Genomic DNA, 20478 nt, shown 5'->3' with positions numbered 1-20478 from the left:
CATCCAAGTATTCAACCCAAAAATGGCAAAAGAAAAACATGAAAATTTTATAATAATTCAAAAAATTGAAACGATGATGTCGGCCAACATTTTGGAGCCACTCTTGTGAGATTTCTTCCTATAATAACTTGGTGCGTGTGAGATAGAGAGACTGCATATACTTAAGAAACTAGTCAAATATTCCAAAATATCTGGATAACTTCGTTTGTCGGAAAATAAATTACAATTTATTATAGACATAATTGAAGGAAAGTGCACACAGATATTCTCTCTTTTTATTTTCTGGAGAAACAAAAACATACAAAGGAAAAAACAAAAATGTGGTACTAACACAAAGAACACTGCAAAATCCACTCAAAAGTCGAGATAACCTTAAGGAACACGCCTAGATATTGAAACATGTGATTCATATCATATAAACATTCAGTGAATCACTAGGCAGCCAGTAGCGTATTTGTCGTAATTCTCAGCATTATTCATTAAGTTAGCGAGACGCGAACTATAAGAAGTTCCCTTAATTTTTCTGTACTCTTCCCACCATTTCATGAAGCTGCTCCCAGTCAAGAAAATCTCAGGCGATACTGCATAATTTTTCATCAAATCCAACACATAGTTTTCAAACTCAATCAATTTGCAATTTAATGATTCTTTCTTCATATCACTTTCTCCTTTGCGTGAAATGCGAGCTACTGAAATGCGAGCCTCCTCAACATGTGCCCAAAAGAGAGAATCCTCTGTTAGACTTGACGCCACATTTTGTTTCTTCAAATCATTTGGACCACTAGAAGGTTTCTCCGTTTCCTTCAGCCATTGTTCCAATTTTTCATAATGTTTAGACCTTGACAATCTGTAGTCTTGTGTGCTCACCTTGTAGTGTTCAGCTATGTCCAGTGGTTCAATCATCCGTCGATAATTTGTTCCTGCAAAGAGCCATCGGGTATGAAAGGAGGCACCTTCTTTCTGGGGCTTTTTCTCTGCTTCATCCACCATTTCTTCCCAATAACCAGTGAGGATTTTCTTAAACCTTATCACATCAATATCACTTGTAGAGCTTCCATTCTTGAAGCTGTCATGGTATCCAATACCCTTTTGCTTAAAAGACTTCTTGTACCATTCAAAGAAAGCCATATTTATTTTTATTTCATTCAACTTCTTGGAGGGATCAAAACCCTGCCCCTTGGACTTGAACAATTTCATTTCCTGCTCTTCTGTCTTTGTAATCAGATTGTTCAGGCCATTGTTCTGTGGTTGTAGCTGCAACGACAAGAATTTTATAAGTTAATAATTTTAGCTATTTTTGAAATATTAGAGATTTTGGTTACTTGTTCATCAATGAGCATTTCATTCTTTACATGGTTTAGGTGTATCATATATCATATGTGTACCATAGCATGATATATATCACAAATAAGCATTATAATTATATTTGATCTAAAAAAATAAAGTTGTGATTGAGTTACCTGTGGTCGCTTCAGTGCATTAATTGCTACTAGTTGAATAATAATGCCTGCCCGTAGTGGAGGTGTAGTCCATTGAAGCAACCCTGCGGTATCCCCACAAATTACCTTACGATTGAGATCCACAATCTTTTTGTAGAGCTCCAAAACTTGATTAGGATTTTGATTTCCAGGACTCTCTGAGTAGGTAGCCATCAACAACTCCAAAATGGTTTGAGAGTCCTCAAAACAACCACATCCGGATTCCGAACACAAGAGAAAAGTCCCAAAAGGCTTGTAAACATTTGTATTTAGGACTCTTGGTACTGGATCTTGGTCAGAAACTACATGCAGAAAACAAGAGCTCCATGTTGGGTAGTTCAATATGGCATTTTACAGGCCATTATCACCAATAAGGGTTGAACCACAAGTGATACAAAGTGGGCGTTTAGTGATCGAAAAATTGATTGTTTCTAGTAGCCATAAGGTAAATAGAGAGGCAACAGATCCTCCCAAAGAGCTTCCAGTAATAATTAATGGTTTGGAATTGTCAATCTGCATTAACATTAGAATCTTACTATGTTATTGATATGGCAAATCACATATAAGGGGATAAAAAGACAAGTTCATCAAAAAAGAAAAAAAGGGGATAAAAAGACCAGTCACTTTCTCAAAAATCTTTTAATCATGTTTTAAAAAAATCCTATTGTATTTGCTCCAAATTGTTTTTTTTTTAATAAAAAAAAACAGAGTAAGTAATATATGCGTATTATATTATATTTTTATACTATGTATTTTTTGAAAACTCCAATTTTTCTATTAAATTATTTTAGAAATACATATTTTTATTAAGTGTATAAAGAATATAAATTACACGTATTATACTTGTACAAAAGTAATTTATAATTAAATTTTTTTTATCACTTTGTATTTGACTAGTCTTTATACGACAACAAACCCAAACACAAACAAAGACCCAAACCCAGAAATAGGGATCCAAACCCAAAAACAAGTCTTTATACGACAACAAACCCAAACACAAACAAAGACCCAAACTCAGAAATAGAGATCCAAACCCAAAAACAAAGATGCAAATACGTTTATATTAGTGGAATTTACCCTTAAAAGAAACTTCCACCCAAGTACAGAAGTGAAGTACCCGCGGTCAACAACAAGAAGTGAGAACCAATACCAATGGTACTTACTCGGAAACTCCAGAAAATATCTTAATCGTTACTCATACTGGACGGCTTGACGACAGTCACTCGTAAACACAATGAAGCATATATATTTTTTCTTTTTTCTCATATTGTTTTGCATCAAAGCTGAGAGAAGAACAAATTGAAGAGCTTTGAGATCAAAGCTAGCTTCTCGATCGTTCTCTCTGCACTTTCATTTGTTTGAATGAAAATCTAATTCATCCAGCCAAAAATTGGTGTCCATTCTTTTTTTGTTGGTATAGTTGGGTAGATAGATCTGGTATTGTATTTCTTTCTTAATTGAGGTTCCAAAAAGATATGGCAGATGTTGCTGCAGGGGGTGTTGTGGGGGCAGCTTTTGGAGAAGGATTTGCTATTTTGCATGATACAGTTAAGCATGTGGCAGGCCAAATCATCATGTTCAAATCCCAACTCAAACGCTTAGAATCCACGCTAGATGGCGTAGCACCGACGGTCCGAGAAATAAAAGAATTAAGCCAAGCTCTTCATTTCCCAGAAAAGGAAACACAGAGCTTGATCGAACAAATGGAGGAGGGCAAGGAGCTGGTTCTCAAGTGCTCCAAAATCAAGCGTTGGAATTGGAACTATTGTGTCAAAGCCTATTCTTATTCGAACAAGCTTTCCAAGTTGAATAGGGCTATTGAAAAGTTCTGTCAGGTTAATTTGATGGTACAGAACACAAGGAATGGGTTGGAGACATTGACCTTGGTGAGTCAGAACACAGAGATTGGGTTGAAGACTTTGACGGGGGTGAATCAGAACACAAGTATTGGGTTGGATACTTTGGCCGAGGTGAATCACAACACAATGATTGGGTTGGAGACTTTGGCCGAGGTGAATCACAACACAAGGATTGGGTTGGAGACTTTGGCCGAGTTAAATCAGAACACAACGATTGGGTTGGAGACTTTGGCCGATGTGAATTACACCACAAGGATTGGGTTGGAGACATTGGCCGAGGTGAATCACAACACAAGTATTGGATTGGAGACATTGACGGAGGTGAATGAGAACAAAAGGACTTTGAATCGTCTTTTGAAGCATGTGGAGAGTCAGAATTTGGACATGCAGACGAAATATGGGACATTTTCGTGTGCGGTTCCTAAACTCAGGGATTATATTGTTGGGTTTGATTTGCATTTGAAGGAGTTGAAGAGGGAGCTGTTGAAGGAAGAGGTGTCTGTGCTTATTGTGACTGCTCTTGGAGGTTGCGGGAAGACCACATTGGTCAAAATGCTTGGTTGGGATGAGGAAATTATAGGTAGTTTTTCTCAAATTAAAATATGCCTAGTGAATACAAATTTTTTAAATTTTGTTTTTCCAATTACTAACCTGTCTTGATCTGATTGGTTGGTACTTTTGTTACATAATAAAAGTGATTGACACTAATGAACCCATTTTGAATTATTGTGAAAATGTTGTGTTCATAACATTTGTCTTTAAAGAAACATGATCAATACTTTCATTTTAGTTATTTATAATGATAGTATTAGTATGTGGATACTTTATAGTAAAAGTAAATGGCTAGGTCATTTAAAAACAAAATACATAGAGAACTTTATTGATGAATCTTTAAATGTACCATTGCTTGATTATTATATGTTTAACCATAATTGGAACAAATGGGAATACTTTATTCAAACAGAAGATTCCAATTTATGCAAGTGATTTGAACTACATTTTGAAACAAATATTTGGGCCATAAGGTAAGATATAGTAGGGCATTGCTAATTGTGTTCATTCTTTTGTTTTAGTCCTTTCTCAATAGTCAGTGCTTTTGGCAAATTTCATCCTTTAGAATTACTGCCTTGAGAAGAGTAGTGATAAAGAAAAGATAAGGATAAAAAAATGAATTTTCTTATATTCATAATTGGTGTAGTTTTCTAGAAAATTGCTTTTGCTCACTTCTTACCCTGTGTTGGGAATGAGAATTTTGTTTATTTTAATTCACCATTATGCATGTAGATATATAATGTTATTAGATATGAACTATGCCTTGGTGGCAGCTTTTTAACTACATTGTGTTTGGATAGGCATATATGGGGGCAATATATTTTTTGTCAACGTTTCAAAAACTCCCAACCTGAAGGTCATTGTACAAAACCTATTTAGTTATAATGTTGATGGGTGCCCTGAGTTTCAAAGTGATGAAGATGCAATCAACCAGCTGGAGCAACTACTGAATCAAATTGGTCAACCCATATTGTTGATCTTGGATGATGTCTGGCCTGAATCAGAATCCCTTATTGATAAGTTCAAGTTTAATATTCCAAATTACAAGATTGTGGTGACTTCAAGAAAAGCATTTTCAAGATTTAAGTTTAGATTTAAATTATATCCATTAGATCATGAAGATGCAATGAAACTTTTTTGTCACTCAGCATCAATGCAAGATGGGAGCTCTTACATACTAGAAGAAGATATAGAAAAGGTACTTTGTTAGTGTGTGTGTGTGTGTGTATATATGTATATATAAAAGAAATATGGTTAATTTTGTTTGTACATTTGCCTTTTGGGTAAAGGTGTGCATATGACCAAAGATATACATTCTATTTTTGGGTTGATGGATCCATATACCATATATAGTATATACTTGCCCAAATCATGTTTTCATACTTGCACATGCATTATATTTAAGCTTGTTTGTTTTGTTTCCGGCAAACCAATTGTCCCCAAAACCCTTTTTTTTTTTTTCTTTTTTTTTTTTTTTGAGAAAGAATTGTCCCCAAAACTTGAGTGAAGACAAGGGAAAAGAAAGAAAAAAAGTCATACAAAAGGCATTTTCACATTTCCAAACAAACAGTGGTTTAGAGTTTAGAAAAAAAACAGTCTTGACCAATATTACCCTTGTAACCTATGAACAAGAACTAATTTTATTTGGTTCCTTGAATTGCAGATAGTAAGATACTCTGGGGGGTTGCCAATAGCTCTTGAAGTGATTGGTGGTTCACTCTGTGGGCAGCCTGTAGAGGTTTGGCAAAGTAAAGTAATGGGATGGTCTGAAGGTCATTCTATTTTTGACTCTGATAATGAGGTGCTTGCTTGTCTCCAAAAATGTCTAGAATTTTCTGCTGACAAGATCATCCTCAAAGAGTATTTCATGGACCTAGGTTCATTTCCTGAAGACCAAAGAATCCCTGCTACTGCCCTCATTGATATTTGGACAGAATTACATGAACCAAGCAAAAATGATGTCCATGCTATTGCTAATTTGCATGAACTCAACAGTCGGAATTTGGCTAGTCTTGTAATGAAAAGGTTTGTTCAGACTTTTGATTTCTAAAGTGTGATTTTCTTGGAGGATAAGTTATTCATTTGATCAATTCTAGTTGCTAGTTGTGATGTGATATCTCTATACATGACCTAAGGCCCAAAATATTGCACCATGTCTTCTAGCTTGATCAACTTCCAGCCACAATTGATAATATATATATATATACACACCAAGGATGCTAAAGGTGATTACTAAGAAGAGACAGAAGGAATTTTATATCAAATGATAAACAATAAGGGGTCCAATTACTCTGCCCAATAAAAGAGGGGAATTTCAACTTTTAGTAGTCTATACTTTTTTTCTGCTTATCTTATAACCGTTTGATTTTAAATGTTACAGATAGAAACTGATTGTCTCAATCCATAACTTTGTTATCGTATCCACAACTATGTTTGATTGCCATGGAATATATATTTTTCTTATGTGAGGACAGAAGAATTTGAATCTCTTATAAGCTTATGCTTTTGGTCATTCACCAGGAAAGATGCAGAAGAGGTCAATTACTATTACAATGAAGAATTCGTCACCCAACATGATCTTATTAGGGAGCTAGCTATCCAATTGAGCAGCCAGAAGCCAATAATAGAAAGGACAAGACTGATTGTGGACATCAGGGAAAACAATCTACTAGACTGGTAGATGAAACCACAACTTATCAATGCACGCTTATTATCTATCTCTACTGGTTGGTACATTTTTCTTTCTAACAAAGGCGCACACACACAATGTAACCTACTAATGAGTATCTTGTCACACCATATGGAATATTTTTTTGCAGATGAGCTGTTTTCGTCTAGTTGGTGCAACATTCAAGCACCTGAAGATAAGGCTTTAATTCTGAATTTTCGAACAAGGAATTACACCTTACCTGAGTTTGTGAAGAATATGGTTAAACTCAAGGTTATAATTGTCACTAATTATGGTTTCTTTCCTGTTGAATTAAGTAATTTTCAGCTACTCAGTTCTCTCCCCAATCTAAAGAGAATTAGATTAGAGAAGGTTTCAATTTCTTCCCTTTGCAATACCCTTGTACAATTGAGGAGTTTGAAGAAAATATCTTTGTTTATGTGTAATATTGGTCAAACTTTTGGGAATTCTACTATACAAGTTTCAGATTCATTTCCAAATCTAATGGAGATAAACATTGACTATTGCAATGATTTGGTGGAATTGCCTGCATGGTTGTGTGAGTTTCTCCACCTAAAAAAACTCAACATCACCAATTGTCATAAGTTGTCTGAACTGCCTGAAGAAATTGGAAAGTTGGTGAATTTAGAAGAGCTAAGGCTTAGGTCTTGTACCGAATTGTCAGAGTTGCCAGAGTCAATTAGAAACCTCAATAAGTTACGCATTCTTGACATATCTGACTGCCTAAGCATTATCAAGTTGCCAAAACACATCGGTGAGTTGCATAAATTGAAAGAGTTACACATGAAAGAGTGCTTGAGATTGCGTAAGCAGTTGCCATCATCAATTACTGATCTCAAGCAGTTGAGACTTGTGGTATGTGATGAAGAGAGGGCCAAGTTATGGGGGCCTTTTGAGGAATTCTTCTCCAATTTAAAGGTAACGGTGGCTAAAAAAGATATCAACTTGAATTGGCTTTCCAAATCATGATTTCTGAGACCTATTTCTTCTTGAAAAATTTTGTAAATTTATCATTTTAGATTGTTCTCTTCCATTCTTTGTTTCTGTTTTCTTTTTTCTTCTGTAATGATTATGAAACAAGTGGCTTAATACACCAGAACAAGACTTTTTTTTTTTTTCAAGAGTTGCAGTTTTAGATATGATAATATACCCTTTAAAAGTATTGAGAAAATTTAAGGCTGAGGGTTGCGAATGTGATTGTTTTTGTTGTGTACGGTGAAATGGAAAAAGAACTTGTAAATTTAGTCAAAATTTTCATTAGTTGACTGAGAAAACAATGTGACATCCTTTTTTTTAGTTTTAATAAATAAATAAACAAAAAAACCTTCTTGCCAGTTTTGTAAAGAGCAAGATGAAAGAGTTTTTTTTTTTTTTTTAATCAATAGTTTAATACATTAAAATAAAATATTCATATTGAGCGAAATTGTTTGTTAACATGGCTAATCCTAAAATTTGATATTTAGCTTTTCAAAAAATAAATTATACAATATATTCCAAAGATATTACCTAATTAAACTAGGTTAGACCCCAAATCTACCGAATTACGAATACGAGAAAAGTCTCACAGGGCTTGCAACTTTCAGTTTGTGAATCTATTTCAGTTGCAGAAGGATTGTGGGGGTGCACACGTTGATATTGAAATATATGATCTAAATCATATAAACCTTCAGAGAATCACCAAGCGGCCCTTTGCGTACTTGTCGTAATTCTCTTCATTATTCATTAAGCCAGTGAGATGTGAACGATAAAAAGTTCCCTTAATCTGTATATACTCTCTCCACCATGTCACGAAGCTGCTCTTAGGTAAGAAAATCTCAGAAGATACTGCATAATTTTTCATCAAACCGTATACACAGTTTTCAAACTCAATCAATTTGTTTGTTTCTTTCTCCATATCATTTGATTCTCCGCTACTCAGCAATTTGCATGAAATGCGAGCCTCCTCAACATGTGCCCAAAAGCAAGAATCCTCTGTCAGACTTGACGCCACATTCTGTTTCTTCAATTCATTTGGACCACTTGAAGGTTTCTTCTTTTCTTTCAGCAATTGCTCTAATATTATGTAATGTTTTGACCTTCCTTGATTTATGTAGTCTTGTTTGCTTGCCTTGTAGTAATCAGCTATGTTCAGTGGTTCAATCATCCTTCGGTAATTTGTTCCCCCGGAGAGTGAACGGGTACGAAGGGAGGCACCTACTGTCTGAGGCCTTTTCTCTGCTTGATCAACCATTTCTTCCCAGTAACATGTGAGGCCTCTCATATACTCTTCCACCTTAATATTACTCGTATCAAGTTTATTCTTGTATCTATCATAGTATCCAACTCTTTCGTCTTTAGACACCTTCTTATACTGTTCTAGATAGGCCATATACACTTTAATGTCATTCAACCCCCTGGTGGGATCAAAAGCTTGCTGGTTTAAAGATGCTATCCTTTTTGCCCCTTTTTCTGTCCTTGTAATGACAATGTTCTCCTGTTGCTACAATAACTTGTAAAAATGAGTTGGGCTAGAAGGGGAGTTTTGAAAGATCACAAGGACAAAGACAGACTTCAAATTGTAGTAATGTTTATCCAGGTAAGAAACAATAAAGGCTTTGGTTAGTTATTAATACTTAATCCGTAAGTATTTCATGCAATACATTGTTCTATTTAGTGTATTGCCTAGGTGTAACATTATCTGTACCATATGATGACATAGCTCAAATAAGCATTTTAATTATATACGATCCAAAAAGAGTTGTAACTGAGTTACCTGTGATTGCACCAGTCTGATTGCTGCTAGTTGTGTAATAATGCCTGCCCGTAATGGTGTTGTAGTCCAATCAATTAAGGATTCATGATCTGTAGTATCCTTGCAAATTACCTTACGGTTGAGATCCTTGACAAATGTTCCATATGACTCAAAAAACTTTATTATGATCTTCATTTTCAGGAGTTCTTGAATTGGTTGCTGTCAACAACTCCAAAATGGTTTGATGGTCCTTAAAACAAGAACAACCCATCTTTGAACAGAAGAGAAATGTGCCAAAAGGCTGGTAATCATTAATTAAGACTTTAGGAACTAGATCCTGGTCAGAAACTACATGCAAAAAGCGATAGTTCCATGCTGCATATTTAGATATGGCTTCTTGCAGATTCTCATCACCAATAAGGGGTGAACCACAAGTGATGCAAAGTGGGCCTTTGGTTTTTGAAAAATTGAATTTTTCTAGTAGTGATAAGGTGAACAGAGTGGCAACAGATCCTCCCAAAGAGTTTCCAGTGATAATTAATTGTTTGGAATTGTCAATCTGCATTATGATATGAATCTTACAGTGTTAATAACTAGCCTTGTCACATTCTCAAAGTTCAATAAAAATTACATAACATATTGTACACGTTGTTAAATGTTATTATGCATGCCATGGTAACTACGAATGTTAGTCACCAACTCCGTGTGATTCAAAGGAAATATAGACATACAATTATGTCAAAACTAATAAATATAACTTCCTAATGAATTCGAAATATAAAACTTCAGCTCAATGATACATTATGTAAACCTAATATTACTACCAAATTAAGTTTGCATAAATTAATATTAAAGTCTTCATACTAATAAGAAATGCAACTTTTGAAATTAATCTTACAATAGCAAGTGGGGAGCTTCTTGGAATGGTAGAAATTGTGGTAAAGATTTTACTCCTTTGAACCATATTGCACGAAAACTTACAGTCTGACTAACTTGTGAAAATAAGCTTGGAGACATATGTCTTTTACCTAATTTGATTTGTTCCATTTGACCTAATCTAACAGATGCTCCAACTAAACTATAATTTGGATATGATTCTCACAAAAACAAAAACCCCTAATTTGGTTTACAATGTCAACTTGATTTACTATAGAATCTATTAGATTAAAGACAGCATAATACAATATAAAAAGAGATAACAAGCATCTTTCAATTAGAATATATGTAAATACAAATTAAATTATAATGTCAAAAGTCATGAGAATATACTATTCAATAATAATTAATCATTCTTAATGGTTGACACCATCAGCAATAAGAACGGAGAGGTGAATTGATTTACAATGTCAAAAGCCATGAGTATACTGAGTCAAGAATGACTCCATTGATATGTAAGAGAGAGAGAGTCAGAGAGAGATATGAAAGAAACCCATTAGACAATGAACAAATCAAAGTAAGACTACAGACCAAATCAATTAAAATGAACAAAACTTACAATTTCAACGAACCTAATTAAGCACAAATATCAAAATTAATTTAATAAAAAAAACACAATTATAAAAATAAAACAATCTTGAAATTGAGAATGCTAGAAGTAGAAAGCTTATGACATTGGAATTCTCTCTAGAACAGATATGTAAATGATTATACTCTATCTTGTTGACATTTAAAAATCAAAATTTTTAAAAAGACATCATTAATTTTGGAGGATTGATAAAAGGCATAAGTTCCTAAAATTATCCTTTTTAATTTAAAAACCTATAGTACAAAAAAGGGACAAAAATACAGAAATCTATGAAAAATATCGAAGTATTAAATAAATAATTAATAATCTAACGTCAATCCTCACGAAAAAAAATAAAAATAGGCATAAAATACAATAACCTACAAGGTTTGGGATAATTCCAAAAACATCCAAAACTTCTTTAAAAGGTCCAATTTGGTGCTTCTATACTACTATTTAAGCGGCTGCACCTGTTTGGACCGGATTTTTTTTTTGTTCCGAAATACTCCTACACCCCTAAGTTTAAGTAGAGACAGAACTAAAGGATAGTTCGATAAAAATACATGTCTTAACTCCTACTAAAATATTGCCTACAAACTAAGAACACTCTTCCACTAACTTACTTCTTCAAAGTAATTATACGTTTATTATTATTATTTTTAAATAGAAAAATAAGTTAAACACTCCACGTTTATCCAAAACAAATCTAAATATATATAAAAAAAAAACTAAAGGACAATTCAGATTTTTTTTGTTCTAAAATACCCTTACATTCCTATATTTAAGTAGAGACAAAACTAAAGGACAATCCAGTAAAAATACAACCCTAACTTTCACTGAAATATTGCCTAAAAAATAAGGTCACTTTTCTATTGATTTTCAAATTTATTTATCCACTTATAAATTAGATTCTCAAAATAAAAATTATATATATAATAAAAAACATAGAATTTTTTTTTCTATTACCACTAAAAAAAAAAAAAGCGTCGTCTCACTTGCGAAGTGCGTGGGGTGAGGCTAGTTAAACATTAAGGGCGTGTAAGGCCATTTGTGCATTCTCTCCCTGAGATTTCTAAAGGAAGACTACAATGACAACAGGCAAGTGGGACGTTAACGCCACACCATTTCATGTTTCATCAACACCACACCAACGATTTTCTTAGACTTTTTCTTAAAATAAAATTATTAATATGTTTGGTAGCCAAGAAAATCCAAAGAAAAAGTCACATGGATCTTCCCCATTTTGTGTTTGGCCGCCAAGAAAATCAAAAGAACAACCCATAAATCTTCTTCATTCCTAATTAGTCGCCAAAATATCAAGAAAAAAAACCCATATCCAGTAATCCCATCGAAATTTGCTGACCCACCGGTCACCACCGAAGGATTTCCATCAGCAAAATAGAGACATGAGATAGAGTAATTCTTAGGTACTCCTGGAGCACGGAGAATGGTGCTCCCTCCTCTCACATTCATGGTGCGGTCCGCTCATTAAATTCATGGTGGGGTCCACCATGAATGTGAGAGGAGGGAGCATTATTTCACTATACTCCGGGACTACCTAAGAATTTTCCCATGAGATAATAGGAGATGGGAGAAAGAAGAGGGTAAGGTTTGACCTGGCAAAGGAAAAGAAAATAGAAAGAGAGAGCGAATCAAGTGAGAAATAGAGGAAAAAGAAAAGAAACAAGAGATAGAGAGAGAAGGTCAAATGTATGGAGGTGTGGCGTTGACTATGAGGATTAGAAGAAAAAACGGTGAAAAGATATTAAAAAAAAAATCTTTGGGTCTAAAACAAACGGTGTTTGTCTTCTCGGACCAAATTGGTTATTTTTAAGAAGCTTTGGATGTTTATGACATTATCTTAAACTTTAGGGTAGGTTAGTGTAATTTATTCTAATAGTGGTTGACATCTCAAATATTCACGAAATATTATTTTTGTCATACTGATTATCACTTATCCGACATCATATCAAGGATATTTTTTAAAGTTTAAACGTTGATAATAATTATTAATTAATAACAATAATATTTGCAGATAAAAAATAATAATAATAATAACAATAATAGTACGTACTTGACAAATGAGGACTTCCAACTACCAACAACTCTGTTTCTGAAATAAATGCATAAAAAAAAGGGGGGGAATGTGCAAATTAGCGGTGTGGGGGCATCTATGTAGTAAGTTAGGCAATGTTTAAAAGAATAAAGGAAACTAACATCTCGAGTTTTTGAAACTCGAGATCCACATTAAAACTCGAGTCTCAAAGACTCGCTTTGTGCTCGCTGAGGTGGACAAAAATGCCACCTAGATCTCGAGTCTTAAAAACTCGTTTTGCGCAAAATAAAAATCGAGTCTTTAAGACTCGATTTTCTTAGGCAAAAAGTTCTTATCAAATGCATGGAACTCGAGTCTATAAGACTCGAGTTCCACTGGATAAAATAATAAAAACTCAACACTCAGCCCGTATTATATAACACACGCTCACAGAGAAACCCAAAAACAGAGCATCCTCAGTAGTCTCTCAGCCTCACTAACTCTCACCCTTACTAACTCTCACTCACCCATAACTCTCACACCACATTGCCTCTCACTCTCACAAAACCACATTGTCCACTTTCATTGCTCTTCCCTCTCAGCAAATTCATATCTCAGGTAAGGGTTGGCATAATTTGATTGTCATTGTAGTTGGGTATGTTGTCTATGGGTGTGGGTTAAAGAGTTTGACTATTTATTTTGTAGATAGTTAACATAACTTAGTTAATTTACTAATATTGTGAATTATTGAACTTTGTTTTGTTAGTGTTAATTTTTTTAGTATTTATTTGCATAGTTTTTGTTATCAAAATTTTATTCATCATTTCTAGGCTTTTTTTTTTTATCATAATCTTACAAGTTTTTTTTTTTACTTTATTTATCATTGGTTTGGGTATGAAATGGGTAGTGAATGAATGTAATGAATGGGTATGTAATCATGCTCCTCTACCCACCTAGTTCTTTTAGAACCCTTTTAGGCATTATAGGTCACCACACAATGGAGTAATAGATAATTCCGTCTCTCCATCCACTAGGATTAGAAGGTTTACATCTTGGCCTTTAGATATTAATGGGCAATAGGGCACTCTATAATCTGGTTTGAATATGTTCAGCCTTAATATCACATTACTTTTTTCCCCCACTTTACGACTATGTGATTTAACTAACATAGTACTTGACTTGAATAGGTTCATAATGCTTGAAATTGTTATAATCCTATACCACGATGGTCCGCTTAAGAATGCCAATGCGAACAAGGGATTGCCATTTGAGGGGCCGGGTATAAAGACCTATTATACCTAAATTGATCGTAGGTTGAAGACCCTTGACGAATTGAAGATGATTGTCATGGAAGAGTTGTGTGAGAATCCTAATGTGCACAACATACAAATTACTTATCATATGCCAAATGAAATCTTGAAGCACCGGATTAATTACAAGTATATGGCGATAGAAACAGACAAACATGTAAAGATCATGTTTGACAAGTTGGAGGGTATAGCTGAAGTAACTAACATTGAGTTGTACATACAGTTGGAGCCGCATGTAATATGGCAAGAGGATATCCAACAAACAACCACAAGCTTACAAGTTACGATTCTGGATGCTCAATATGAGTATTCTACATATGTAGAGGATGATGATGTTCATGCCGATGGTGATGATGATGATGATGATGATGATGATGATGATGACGACGATGACTATGTTGATGAGACTACTGCCGTTAACAATGATGATGACGATGATGATGACGACTATGTTGATGAGAATCTTGCCATTAACGGTGAAGATTTTGCCGATAAAGATGAGTATGAAGACATGATTGACAGGGGGACTTTCGGGACTTTGAGGACTTTGAGAGGGACATTGATGACGATGAAACATTGAACGGTAGTGAACCTGATGCAGACAATGTTATTAGTGTCCAAAACATTACGAACACAATCCCTGCCTACGCACCTCCTACGTTGTCATTCTCTGCAAATACTTGAGAAAATATGGTTGATCCTTCACATATTGAGATGCCATTTGTGTCTACTTAGAGAGAGGGGATGAATTTGTGCAAAGGGTTGACTTTTGCCAATAAAGTGGAGGTGAAACGCGTATTAACAATTTGTGCCCTCAAGGAAAACAAATATTTTAAGATCACTAGGTTGACGACGACGAAAAATCTTTGTGCGAAATGCGTGCATGAGTCATGCAAGTGGTATGTCTACGCAGTTATGAAGCCCGATCTCCACGGACTATGGATGGTCACTGTGTATATGGGTCCTCACACGTGTATACCGACTGGGGTGTGAAATGATGGTAGAATGATGAGTTGTAATTTTATTGCAGCAGAAATCCATAACAAGTTATGTGAGGATCACACTACTCAAATTAAGCATCTCAGATCTCTGATAGAGTCGAAATATAATGGTCATAAGCCTTCTTACTATAAGGTATGTGATGTGAAACAAAAGGAGATTGCATTTATATTTGGAGATTGGGAAGAGTCTTACCAAAGGCTGCAAAAGTTTCTAATGGCATCTATTAATCAGGACCCGACTACCTAGTTTTGCTATCGTGTCACACCCACCGATGAAGATCACACCGTATTGTTGCATTATGTGTTTTGGTCTTTCGGTCCATGCATATCAGGATTCAAATACTGCAAGCCAGTTATCAATATTGATGGGACTCATTTGTATGGTAAATATCAGGGAAAGTTGTTGGTCGCAATGGCAACCGATGCTAACAACAAGGTATTCCCTCTCGCCTTTGCTGTTGTGGATTGTAAGTCAGGGTCCAGTTGGAGGTAGTTTTTACAGTGCCTCAGAGAAACGATTGGCCACCTGATACCTGACGAAGGCATTTGCATAATTTCTGACCGACATCTCGGTATCAAAAACGCCATTGCAAACTGGCCTAGAAGGTATGATGGAAAAACATGGGTATTTCATATATATTGCCTTCGACATGTTGCTAGCAACTTCAACACTCATTTTCAGAACTCGACTCTAAAGTCAACGGCGTTGAAAGCGGGATATGCTAGTCAGGTAGTTAAATTTGCTACCATAATAGTCCATTAAGTAGGTGGAAATTAAGGCCGTTAGGAAGAAGAAGAAGGTGACGGGGAGGGATGGTAAGGAAAAGAATCAAGATTATCTTCCATACACATACCTAATGAGCGAGTCTGTGGATATGTGGACCCAATCACACGATGGTAGGAGACGTTTTGGGGCAATGACAACCAATATATCAGAGTGCTTCAATGGTGTACTGAAAGGTGCACGGGGCCTTCCTATTGCTGCATTGGTTGAGTTCACTTGGAACAAAATTGTTCAATATTTTCATGACCGGCACAAAGAATACCATTATGAGTTGTTAGAGGGTAAGAAATGGAGTGAATATGCCTTATCCACGTGGGATGGAAATAAGCGTAATTCTAAGAAACACTATCTCAAGCCATTTAGCAATGAAGAGCTGATATTTCAAGTAGTTACCCAACTCAACACGTGTAGCGCAAGAGGGGGAAACCATAGTTATGAAGTTTGGTTACAGAAAAAAACATGCAGTTGTGGGAAATGGCAAAACATAGGGATCCCGTGTTCACATGCAATTAGAGTATGTGACTATTTACATATTGATTCGACCACATATATTCACCCATGTTATGGTTTGAACCATGCCCTTAACACTTATGAGCATGCATTTGTGGTTCCTAAGTCATAGTCATTGTGGAGGGATCCCATGGGGCCAAAGTGGTTGCCTAATCCAGCATTGTTGCGGGCCAAAGGTCGACCGGTGAAATTAAGAATAAGGAATGAGATGGATGGAGTGAGGAATAAGGATCGAGAACCGAGATGGCGGAGGGAGGACGCAAATTTGATAGAGAGTTAACCCAAGCAGACATGTGGACTGTGTCATGCTTCTAGGCATAACCACAGAAAATGTCCGCAGTCCCGTGGCGCTTCCACAAGCGGCCATGTTCCACACTAGGTAGGTAGATGGCAAAAAGTTATGCATTGGTTAAATAATTTTTGTTCATTCGATGTTTACCTAATGTTTACTATCTTGTCTCCTAACGTAATTACTCTACGTTTTTCAAGCATGCTTCCATGAACGACGTTTTTGTCATGCGGACCGCCGATCTTAGGAAAAGTGACTACGTTGTATTGGCTCTATGTGAACTTTTTGGTTTTTGTTGAATGTACTTGTAATTCTCTATCCAATGTACCTCTATGAAGATTGTGATTTGAATAGTATGGTAAGAATTGCAAATTAAATGTGGTTGGACATGTTTAGAATGTTGATATATTGAGAATGACTTTTGTTGTGATTTGAGTGCATTTACATTGTAAAACTATGGTTATGCAAAGAGCGTAATAATTTCTATAGTTTGGTGCCTAATGAGAACGCCTTTTGACGTAATTTAAGTGCATTTACATTCTCAACTTGTCTACCTCTCAATGAGTATTTGTGGATTACATTCTTAGCTTCTCTATCTATGTTTCTTAGCAGGTGTGTGCACACATTTCAGTTTTTGGTTTGCTACATGTTTGGGGGAGGGGGGGGGGGGGGAACAGAGCATTGCTCTCTGCCTGAAAAAGAGCATGCTTCTGTTGGGGGGAAAAAATTCTCCAGTAAAACTCGAGTTTTAGAGACTCAAGTTCCACTGAAAAAAAATTTCCCAGTGAAACTCGAGTTTTAAAGACTCGAGTTCCACTGGGAAATAAACACTACAATAGAGCATGCCTCTCTGCCTGAAACAGAACATGCTCTTTGGGGGGGGAAACAATTTCTTAGTAAAACTCGAGTTTTAGAGACTCGAGTTCCACTGGGAACTAAACGCTGCAATAGAGCATGCCTCTCTGCCTAAAACAGAGCATGCTCTTCTCCTTGTGGAAAAAAAAATTTCCCAGTGAAACTCGAGTTTCAAAAACTCGATTTTTACTGAATAAAAGTTGAGTGTCAAAAACTCGAGTTGTACTCAGCATGTTTCCTCTGGTCCAATACGTCTAATTCGGTCCACTATGGTCCTTTTGGTCCATTTAGTTTAATTTGGTCCCAAGTCGGTCCCTGAAATCTACTTTGGTCCCATTTGGTCGACTTTGGTCTTATTCAGTCATTCGGTTCTAGTTGGTCTAATTTGGTTCATTCAGACCACTTTGGTCCATTTTGGTCAATTTCGATCCATCTTTGTGCACTTACATATATAATGGGAAACAACAGGTTTAGGTTAAGAGCCCTTATTCTAAATCTAAATTTATTAAAAATATACTCGAGTTTCAAAGGCTTGAGTTCCTTTCACATTTTTTTTAAAATGTCACTTCTTTTTTTTTTTACACATATGAGCCTTTTAGTGCATGTGGCTCTGCCACTGTATTTCGAAAATAAACATAAAAATCTATACAAATATGGGTTGCATAGAAAAGAAGGTAGCGAATTGAGCTACAAATATTTTTGAGAAATTTTGTAAAATGAAATAGATTTTATAAGTTGAATGTCATACGGGACAACCCTTTGAATACACAGATATGCAACCCATCCGCACTCACGTGAATACATAGATATGCATAGTATAGAAATGCACCGTTTTCAAGGATGCGGAGCATCCGTGAAAAGTTTATGCATCAATTTTGGGGGTTAGCTGTCCACTATTGCTACACTGATGTTTGCAGTGCTACATGTGTTGCTCAATAGCTTGGCACTGTTGAACCCTATCCAGTTATATCATTCACACTCACATCAATACACAGATATGCATCCTTTTGCAATGCACTGTTTTCAAGAATGCAGAGGACCCCTGAAAAGTTTATGATGCATTTAACATAACTCGGTATTGTCTTGTCAAGTTCATGTCAGATGAAACACATGCATGCTGAATACTCTTCACATGAATACTCTTCAGCTGAATAGTCATGGCAGTACACTGCAACTACTACCCACAACAAGAGAATCTCACTGTGACATTGGGAACATTTGAACAAAAATTTCATATCGTGGTTTTCCAGCCTGTATTGACATGACAAGCCCGAATATGTTAAATTTTAAGGCTTGAATACATAGTGGAATGAGGTTATAAATGCACCACAATAATGCTCTTATTCCTACACCACTAACTTCGTAAGTTGACTAAGCTATGAGTCGCAACGCCTCAACATCATCTCGTACACATAGAAACAAGTTTCAATCTACTTCAACAAATGAATTATCACAAGTTCCAGCGGATCAACAACTACAAACATACACATACCACTATGGAGGGAAATGGGTTGGAAAGAAGAGAGATTTCGTTAATATGCCAATATACACGTACGAGAGTCTTGGAAGCGTTGGGCACATCATGGTCGGTAAACCTACAAAACTAAGTACAGATACCACCGCAATGGAGTTCACCATAGCAGAACCACCATGGTCAACCCTATACGAGAAGAGGTGTGAGTTGGAGGTGTATTGTCGATGGCACAGGTTACGAGTTCCTAAGGCACGCTCAGCCGAGTTACCTAGAGATGAACCGGCCAACATACTTGCTCGCCTTGAATGAGAGAACAATCAAATGCAAAGGCAGCTAGACCGTTTTTATGCAATCCAAAAAGCTAGGAAGCATCTAAAGGGGAAGGCGCAAGAGCGAGCCATGAAGTCTATTAATGAAATTACTGCGTTAGATGATGAAAGTGATATTTCAGACTTCTCAGATTCAAGCAATGATGATTTCCAAAAATTTATACCTACGAACATTCGATGTTGTTGTTAATGTCTACACGTTTTGTGCAATACAAAATGTTGCTGTTAATGTCTGGCAAATGATGATTATGTATATGCACCTTTTGCAAATCTAACAGATGAATTGTTCATTACTTTTGGCTAAGTTTATATGAAATCACTTGCTCATTTTATCTCTACTGTTCGTTGTTGGTATAGAATGGAAAGGTGTACTTGTATTAGTGTTTGCAAGAATTATAAGTACGTGGTGAAAATTATGGTCTGAACTCACATAATATACACATCTATTTCAACAAGTTAAACTCAAATGGTATGCATATTAGCATATGGATAAAGTCAATTATTTCTCTCTAACTCTTGTTAGTCTCAAACCTTGGATCACTCCCAGCAGAGAAAGTCTTAATTGCTTCAATAAAAACATCACACAGTTGGTATTGCCTCCATGAATACACAGTACTCACGAAGAACTCACGAACAACTAGGATATACTGAGAAGCATGCAAATAACGTTGCATCAGTAACCTCTAGACTCAAATCACCAACAAATATATTGAAGTGTCCTGATGATTTTTAAAGTGCATAAAAGAGAAAAACATATGAATGTTAATAAAAGGCACTCAACAACCAACAAAATCAATCAGCTCCACTAGGAAGAATGAAAGTGTAGCATCTGAACAAGCAAATTAAGCGTGGTTGGACATGTTTAGAATGTTGATATATTGAGAATGACTTTTGTTGTGATTTGAGTGCATTTACATTGTAAAACTATGTTTATGCAAAGAGCGTAACAATTTCTATAGTTTGGTGCCGATTGAGAACGTCTTTTGATGTAATTTAAGTGCATTTACATTCTCAACTTCTCTACATCTCAATGAGTATTTGTGGATTACATTCTTAGCTTTTCTATCTCTGTTTCTCA

At 35.7% G+C, this 20478-nt stretch overlaps 1 protein-coding gene and 3 pseudogenes across 1 annotated transcript; 1 reads left to right on the top strand and 3 right to left on the bottom strand.

Annotated features, from left to right (window-relative positions):
* Window positions 1-423: 423 nt before the first annotated feature.
* On the bottom strand, window positions 424-1278 carry LOC142612014 (senescence-associated carboxylesterase 101-like; the record flags this gene model as incomplete). The annotated part of the gene is made up of 1 exon (XM_075784148.1): window positions 424-1278. A coding segment is annotated over one exon (855 nt), but the record flags the coding sequence as incomplete, so codon positions are not given.
* Window positions 1279-1349: 71 nt separating this feature from the next.
* LOC142612006 (senescence-associated carboxylesterase 101-like) lies at window positions 1350-2018 on the bottom strand (annotated as a pseudogene).
* A 453-nt stretch (window positions 2019-2471) lies between these two features.
* On the top strand, window positions 2472-9123 carry LOC142611987 (putative disease resistance protein At5g66900; annotated as a pseudogene).
* A 171-nt stretch (window positions 9124-9294) lies between these two features.
* Window positions 9295-9891, bottom strand: LOC142633094 (senescence-associated carboxylesterase 101-like; annotated as a pseudogene).
* Between the last annotated feature and the right edge of the window lie 10587 nt (window positions 9892-20478).

This window comes from Castanea sativa, chromosome 1, assembly GCF_040712315.1.
Source record: "Castanea sativa cultivar Marrone di Chiusa Pesio chromosome 1, ASM4071231v1".
NCBI classification, from domain to species: Eukaryota; Viridiplantae; Streptophyta; class Magnoliopsida; order Fagales; family Fagaceae; genus Castanea; species Castanea sativa.
This window is presented reverse-complemented; position numbering and strand designations above follow the sequence as displayed.